General features: G+C 45.2%; 1 protein-coding gene across 6 annotated transcripts in view; it reads right to left on the bottom strand.

Annotated features, from left to right (window-relative positions):
* EML5 (EMAP like 5) overlaps window positions 1-8,556 on the bottom strand; it is a 112,785-nt gene extending 104,229 nt beyond the window's left edge. For 4 of the 6 annotated variants that reach the window (XM_083836485.1, XM_083836484.1, XM_083836483.1 and 1 more), the window contains exon 1: window positions 8,134-8,554. In XM_083836485.1, the coding sequence (XP_083692611.1) occupies window positions 8,134-8,330 (197 nt within the window). In that variant the 5' untranslated portion in view covers window positions 8,331-8,554. Of the gene's footprint in view, window positions 1-8,133 lie in introns of all 6 variants that reach the window. The other 2 variants (XR_014584596.1, XM_083836487.1) reach the window with 2 other exon arrangements.
* Window positions 8,557-8,782: the final 226 nt, after the last annotated feature.

The following is an 8,782-nucleotide window of genomic DNA, read 5'->3' on the forward strand; positions in this document are numbered from 1 at the left end:
TTCCTATCCTTCCGTGACATGTTGTCCTAGAGCCTCACGTTGTCACATTAGTTCAGAGAAAAACAGCCAACTACTGATTCAAGAAAAGCGTTTCCTACAGCGCCAAGATGTTTTGACCTGATCTGCCCCTGCCTCGCACGCTGACAGAATCAGACCAGAAGGTGATGTGACTGCTGGCTACGAAAAGCGCGATGCATGAAGGCAAGCTTGCAAGCCCGTAGCCCCTTGCTGTGTAGGTCTACTTGAATTAACTTCTGGTGTGTTTTAGATGTTCACTTCTGGTTAGATGTCTTTTGGATTTGCATTTATGCAGTTTTAACTAGAAAAAAAAGTCATTTAATATGCATGCATACCACAAACAACAGGCACATTCTAGTCCCATTCAAAATTGAAAAGGAAATGTTTTATTCTGTATTCTTAAAATATTTTCATTTCATCAGATTAATCCACACAGAAGATACTTTAAAAAGATAACACACAAAGCTCTGGGCAAAAAAAAATATCTTGAAACAAGGATTCGACAACGACGCCCTCAGCCAACATCTACCAGCCTGGTACAACACAGACATCACCTCGCAGTACTTAAACCACTCAGAAAACTTGCTTTTCTCAAGGAAAAAACAGAACATTCTCTCTCACTTCTTTAAGACATGAAAACAAGTCTTCCCTCTGGAGTTTTACACACCTGATGGTCTGAGAGCACTTACCACGAAAAGCTGGACAGAGCGTAATTGGGACTTTGGCAATTACTTCTGCTGTAAGCATTGCCATTTTGACTGACAGACAGTCAAAAGATACTTGAGCTAGAGGCTCAGAGGAGGACTGATTAGTATAATTATGACATAATTTAGGTCCCATTAAGTCAGGAGTTCTTTAATGGAGGGAAATAAACTGATTATGCCTTTAAAGAACATCTGGAGATAAGAAAGTGAGAGGCATTGGATTTCTCATTTGTATAAACACAACCAACACGGCACCACATAGGCCTAAGAATTAGTTAAGGAGAAGACTTGATTTTAAGGTGAAAATCCAAACTTTCTGGAAAAAAATCAGTCTCTCAAAATACTGTATTCAGAAGTGCAAAAGCTATATTGACAAACAGTCTTGGTGAATCAACCTCGCCAAGTGATTTGGGTTGCCGTAGTGGAACTGCACACGTTGCATGATTTCACCATTACCTTGCATCCTTTGAAGCAAGAACCCGATTTCCTCACCAAGCTCCTCATCAAACGAACCCCACTTAAAATGTCAGAGCAGGGACTGGTTGACATGGGAAGAGACCCCTGGAAGTCATCTTACCCAACCTCTCCTACTTAAGCAGGGCTGCCTAGAGCCAGTTGCCCAGCACTATGTCCAGACATCTTCCAAATGTCTCCAAGGATGGAGGCTCCGCAACCCCTCTGTTCCAGTGTTTGATAACCCTCACAGTAAAAGTTGTTTCCTGACGCTCAGAGCCTCTCGTATTTCAGCTTGTGCCCATCGTCTCTTGTCCTGGCCCCGAGTGCCACCGAAAAGAGCCTTACTCCATCTTCTTTACACCTGCCCTTCAGGTATTTTTATACATCAGTGAGATCCCCCTCCGAGGCTTCTCTTTCTGGGCTAAGAAGTCCCAGCTCTCTCAGCCCTTCCTCGTAGGAGAGATGCTCCAGTCCCTTCACCACCTTAGTGGCCTTCCACTGTACTCTCCAGTACGTCCTCATCTCTCATGTTCTGGGGGTCGCAGGAATGGACGCATTGCTCCAGCTGTGGCCTCACCAACGCTGAGTCAAGCAGATGGATCACCTCTCTTGACCTGCAGGCAATACCTTGCCTGATGCAGCCAAGAATAGCGTTCACCCTCTCTGCAGCAAGAGCACACTGCTGACTTAGGTTCAATGCAGTGTCCACTAGGACCCCCTGGGGCTTTTTCTGCAAAGCTGCTTTCCAGCCACCCAGCCCCAGCACGTACTGGTGGTGGTGGGGTTATTCCTACCAAAGACTTTCCTTGGGACTTCACAACAAGACTGCCTGACCAAGACAACCCCAGTAAATGGGGATGTATGCACCTCATAGTTTCCAATGCAGATTTGAGGTTTAGGTTGGAAATTAGGAGACATTTCTTCGCAGAAAGAGCAGTCAGGCATTGGAACAGGTTGCCCAGGGAGGTGGTGGGGTCACCATCCCTAGGGGTGTTCAAGGAAAGATTGGATGTGGTGCTTAGGGACATGGTTTAGTGGGTGACATTGGTGGTAGGGTGATGGTTGGACCAGATGATCTTGGAGGTCTTTCCCAACCCTAAGGATTCTGTGATTCTGTGATAACCGTAATATGGATTTTACTCCTGTTTTCTTCCAGTAACGTTATTCAAGGATACAAAGCAGGATGACCGGACTTCTTCAAAGACTATGACTGTTGAAATAATTTAGGGTTTCTATTTCCACAAATAAATAAACAACAGAGTTCCCTTCTAGAAAGGAAGATCTGGACTACCCAGAGCTCAGCTATGTCCAAAAAATTCCTCCCGAGAACACGCTGACGCACAATTTTCCTCTATCATATTAGTAATGCAAAAGAACAGAAGAGGTTGCCTCTCACCACTACGTAGTGGATTACTAAGAAAAGTTCTCCTGATGCCACAGCTGTGGTATTCACTCAGTTACATTCCCCAGCATCTGAAATACACAACTAACTGTGAAATTCCTGGTGAAAATGCATACATTTCCTGCCAAACCAACCGACGGAATTCTATATGATAATTTTTTGTAGCTGCACATATCTGCTGCTCAACATTTGTGCTTGATTGTTACCTGGTGCTAGGTCAGACCCACATACCATTTATTCCAGGCAAGAACAAGACAATAAACCTGACAGCAAATACCCTAGCTTTCAATTACTTGAATTATTTACTGAAGTTTTTGAGAACTAGGACGGATCTTAGGGTGTCAGTCTACTGGAGGATTAGAAATGATGGAAATAAAGTAAATTCCCTCTACGCTAGACCTTATAATGGAAGGTGTCCCTGCCCACGGAATGGGTGTTGGAAACAGGTGATCTGTAAGGTCCTTTCTGACTCAAACCATTCTATGATTCTGGGATACATTGTTATTAAACCTTTTTTTTTTGCTCTTTTTCTTAGAAAACAATTTCTCTTCTTTTATAGGGTTTTCTTGTGAAATGCATCAAAAGAAAAGGGCACAAACAGGGGCAGAATGATACAAGGTGGCAGTGGAAATACACAGCATCTTCACAGAAGTCCAACAGATAGGTATCCAAAGTGATAACAATGCATAATTAACAAAAAGAGGATGAAGAAAAGACCCGAGGCATCATTCAAAACTAGAACGCGACCAATCACTGCGCTGAATTTCTGTCTGCAAACCACAGCTGAAAGCCATGGAGGAAGCCTGGACCTGCCTCCAGGAGAGCATTTACTGGTAGCAGACTGAGACAGCAGCTGCCAGAGTCCAGCTTCTTAGATAGTGACATCTGGACTAACTTTGAGAGCAACAACAGATAGAAAAATCTGCTTCAAACTGAGCTGGTGGACAGCACCAACGCCAGGGAGCAGACACGATTGCTGAGGTTTTGATTCCCACCAGAACTTCAGAAATGTTGATACTAGGGGGAAAAAAAAAAAAAAAAAGATTATTTTGCCTTGGAATCCAAGGGCAAGGTCAAGGTGACAGAATCTCAAGCAGGATAATCTCTTGTAGATTGAGGCAAATTATTAGATATAAGAAGATGACAGTGTGCCCAAAAAGACCACGTTTCAGAGTGGCCAGAGTTTTGGTTACTTCTTGTTCCTTAGGAAATAGAGCCCAAAAGAATTCCTACATATCTCACAGCAACAAACAAGAAAAACCATATTAATGAAAGCTGTGATTTGTAAAATTAACTGTTTTGCTAAAAACAGTGAAATTCCCTCTCTGTCAGAACACAGAGAAGTGTTTGCCATTCATTCAACCTGTCTTGGGTACACATCTGCTTTCTGTAAGCATGCAGCCCCTATGGTCTTGAATACAGAGAGCCATGAAGGGAAGACAGAACCAGATATTTTTTAACCAAACCAAAAAGGCAGTAGCTGAAGGTAGTGCCAATTACCTTCTCCTCTAACAGAGAATCTGGTAGTTTCTGGTAATAGAACTTCTAGCAAAAAAAATTAACATTTTTTAGAGATCAGCACAAATTCAAGAGGTTTTTTTTAGCATGAGATGTGCTGGCATTAGTAGTAAAATCCAAATGTATCACAGGCATCTGAATCAAGTAGTCCCAATTTACTAGCGATAGAAGTTCTAGGAAGAATGTACACCAGCACTACTATTTGCCAGTTAACTGATGTGATGGATGTTACACACGGAGGAGAGGGGTAACTCTTCCTCAGTCCTCCTAATTTGTGTCTCTGTTTTGAGAGAAATGCCCTTCCTCTTCTTTCTTCAAAACTGTACAGCCTGGATGTTTACGCAGATGTTTTGCGACACTGTAGAGATAACAATGTGAAAGGACAGACTCACAGACCAGTGCTTTGTTCAAAGTGAACAACAGATGCCATGGAAAGCGAAATGTGCATTTTGTTAAGCCTGTTAAAAATCTCCAAAAGAAACACTGACTTGATCTTAGGCTTTGCTTTTCCTTTTAACTAGAATCATCAATTCCAAGTAAAAAGATAACTCCCGGTAAAATTCCAATTCCACAAAGCTCACAAAAAAGTGACAGTCACAAAGTAAAAAAAAAAAAGGAATCTAAAAGTTTGCTTGGAGCACACCAGCATACAGAGTAGCCCTGGTAATATCAAACGCTCTTGCCAGCAGACAGTCATTTTAAAAGGTGGATGAGTTCAGAATTCCCAATTTTCTCACCTTCCACGAGAGAAAGCAAAGTACAGAAACACACTTCAGCTATCCCAGACAAACAAGGAGCCTCAACATGAGCATCACGTTACGCTGTGCCCCAAGGGGGCATCTTCTGAAACCTTTATACAGATCAGGATTAAGTATGATCCCTCTAAGTTCTCTCAGATGAGGGAATGACGATCTACGTGAAATAACTCATTATTCTCTAAATAACTACAGTTATGGAGAGAGAACAAAGATCTAACTTGAAGACATTGTTTCTTGCTCCTCTACTGTAAAGCACACCAACATACAACTCACAAGCTAGCTTTGTTGTTTATGAAATCCTACAGAAGACACAGTTTAAATCATTAACTTTGCAGGGGTTATTCCCTTGCCTTCCAAAATGACTATCTCCTCCATACACACAGCCCAGGCTGCAGAGGAGATCTCATCCTCTGCAAACTCAGCAGACATTCATCAGGTTATGCTGCTGGCAATGGACAGCACTAGCAAAGTAAGGCAGCTGAGATTTCATGGAGACGATTTACTCCCTCATGTAAAAAACCTTCAAGAAAGTCTCAGCTACCAGCATTCTCTAAAGGTGCAAACTTCCAGAGTACTTCTGCAGCTGGGCAATGTCTTCCACAAGTGTCCACGCACATGCAGGAATCAACAACAAAAAGAAGTGCTGATGCACAAAAGAAGGAATAGAAATAAAAACAAAACCATGATACTCTCTGCGCTCCAGAATACTGGTTTGATTTCTGGACACTAATTCTCAGAAGAGATAAAAACCAAAAGATCACCACAAGCAATAAAAGTTATCTTAGAAATAGATCACAGCTGAATGACTGAGACATTGAATTCAAATAAAACCAGAAAAATAGACGAGGCCCTAAGTGATCCTAATTCCTCTCTCCTAATACAAAAGACCGTTCAACAGAACTAAGACACAAAACACAGAAAGAAAGCTCTCCTCTTTTAGGTACACAGTGAACTCACAGGGTTAAACCAAAGCCAGAGGTGAAATTGTAATCAAAATTGAGATGAGACATTTATACTGGAAATAAATTACATGTAAACATCTAATCATATCTAAAAAATCTTACAGCAGGTTTATAGGTTTTTGTTTAATAAAAAGACTTTAAAGTCCTCAGCAGATAGAAGCCAATCTAACTGCCAGAGCTAGACAGAAATTTTCCCCAGGACAACATTGTCTAGCTGTCCATTCATCTAATACGACTGTCTACTATTAAAGATAAGAACTGGTCTCTGGCTTAAGAATTGCAATTCCTCTCTTCCTGACTGCTGCTTAAAATTAGAATGTCATTCAGTGCATGCTAATGATACAGAAGTTCTCATAATGAGGAGTACTAATAATACCACCATGAAGCATGCAATCCATCCTGCTCTGTCTTCATAGCTGCAGAGCTATGCTCAATGAAGTTTGATTCTCTAAATACCCAAGTTTTTCAGACAGCAGATCTGCTTTCACAAGTGAGATTCTACACTCGCAAAAAGACTACCAAACCTCCAGTCGCTTCTGCTAAAACATCACAAATGTCTCAGCGTTAGGACGGTACCTGCTGAGCACATTAAAACACAACACATTAATTTTTTTGTGCTATGATAGTTGAATGTAAGTAATGTTGATTGTTGTATTATATAATCCCACTTTTGTATCCATTTTCTGGTATTTAAAAAAAACAATACTTTTCTGCAACAATTGTTTTAAAAATTGTGAACTAACATGTTTTGGTACCCAAGTTTAACCAAGAGAATTATGCGATGTTGACATTAGAGTGGTACAATGTTGCTTTTCCATAAAGTCAAGTGAAACACAGATCACTGACTGCAAGGCTGATCTTACTATCAGAATCAGCCATGCGGCTTTTAAACTGATTATTCTTCTTTAAGCATACAAACATTTCTGCAGAGCTTCTGTATTTAAGAAGTGTGCAATTCTAACCGCATAAAACTGAAATGCTTTAACATATTTACAATTATTTTTCAACCTCAGTACAAGTCAAAGCAGGAGAAACTCCAGCATGCTGGATTCCATACAAACCAAAGTACATCCTCTAAAAGCATCAGATAAGGTCATCGTAACATTCTCTCTGATTTTCTGTCTCTTGACAGATTTTCTTAGTTTTAGTACTAATCTGAGTAATGAGCTCGGTCACATTTTTGGCCAGATACGGCACGCTGTATCAAAACGCAGAGAGGGGGAGGCAAGAAGGGAGGGAAAAACTGTTACCAGAGGATACCAGTCCCTCCTTGGGGCTGAAACCACACCAGTCTCACAGCAAATCCTCCTGAAACAAACAGGGTTACCCAGAGGCGCCGTGGAGACACAGAATTAAAAAAATTACACCACGGCAACCTCGGATCTTAGATTATAGCTGCTGCTCCCTCAGCACGATGGAAGTTGTGCTTCTGGACTTCCCACACCTACAGATGGCTAACAGTGCTTAAGAAATACATTTTCCTGGACTAAGAGGAGAACGTTGAAGCATTAAAAGATGCAAATAGCAGTGATTCAAACTTCTGATTCAACACCCAACACCTCAAGTAGAGCTGTCTGTAATGGTGCACTGTCTTCCCAGTTTTTTCTTCTCATTTTCAGCACCGAGAAGAAATGCACTATAGGCTTGACAGTCTTGTAGGGGACATTCACAGCCACACTTCAAAAGTACTGAAAGTCCCTCGTGAGGGCATAAACCAAGAAAAAAGTGGCTGTTACGGCCAATTTCTGGTGCGTACAAATCACTGAATGAAAGACCCGGCATCTGCTCTGCTCTCTGCACGCCATACCTGTTACTTACGAGTGACACACAGAGAAGGCACGGCTCGGAGCACTGAGTATCGAAATAAAACAAATTCTGCGCTGCACATGACTGACAACCTCGGCTGCTTCTAACTCTCGCCCGCACAGGGCAAGCAGAGGAGCCCCAACGGGCGATCCACCCGCAACGACACCTACCGGGGGGGGCGGCCGGATGACTCAGTCTCACATCTGCCCTTCACGCTCCTCGGCAGCCCTCGCCGACCCCACGGCACCCCCGGGGCCACGACGCGCTCCGGGACCCACAGTAAGAAACCCTGTGGGGGCTTTTCTCGGCTTTATTTCGTTGTTGTTTTCATGCCCTTTAGGAAACCAACTTCGGCAGCCGGTCCCTCTGCCTCGCACGGCCGGTCCCGCCGCCCTCCCCTGCCCACCTGCAGGTCCCCCCCTCACCATCTCCTTCCTCCTCCTCCTCCTCCTCGCCCCCCCGGTCCCCCCCCGCCGCCCCGGGAGCCTCGGCCGGGCGCCGGGCGGTACCTGATGATGTCGTCCTGGTGCCCCAGGTAGAATTTCTGCCGGTGCTCGCGGGGGCTGTAGACGACGCCGACCCCCGCCACGAAGTAGACGATCTCCTTGGCCGCCGTGTAGTACAGGTTGTTGCGGCACTGGTGGCCCCGGTAACCGTAGACCCACTCCAGCCGCAGGTGGCAGCCGGGCGCGCTGCGGTCAGCCATGGCCCCGCCGGGCACGCCCCGGCGCCCCCCCGGGCTCGGCTCGCCTCGGCCGTCCCTGCCTTAATCCCTGGCGGCCGACATGGAGGCCCGCCGCCGCCGCTCGTCCGCAGCCGCCGCCTCACAGAGGGCGCCGCCGCCGCCCGAGCCCGCCCCGCCGCCTGCCGCCGCCTGACATGGCTGCAGCGCGGCACGCGCCCACGGGGCGCCGCGCGAGCCGGCCCCCCCCCGCCGGGCCCCGGCCTCGCAGTGCGCCTGCGCGGGGACAGCGCCGCCAGGCGGGAGAGCGCGGAGGGGAGGGGAAGGGAGGAGAGGGGGCAGTGCCTGAGGAGATGGCGGCGCGAGGAGGGGATGAGCGGCTGCCGGGCAGGGGGAGGAAAGGAGGCGCTTCCCCATCGCACCTTCTTGGTTCTTTTCTTATCTTTCCCTGAACTTTTTATTTACAGTTTTCTTAA

Source organism: Anser anser, assembly GCF_964211835.1.
Source record: "Anser anser genome assembly, chromosome: 5".
In the NCBI taxonomy this organism is placed as follows: domain Eukaryota; kingdom Metazoa; phylum Chordata; class Aves; order Anseriformes; family Anatidae; genus Anser; species Anser anser.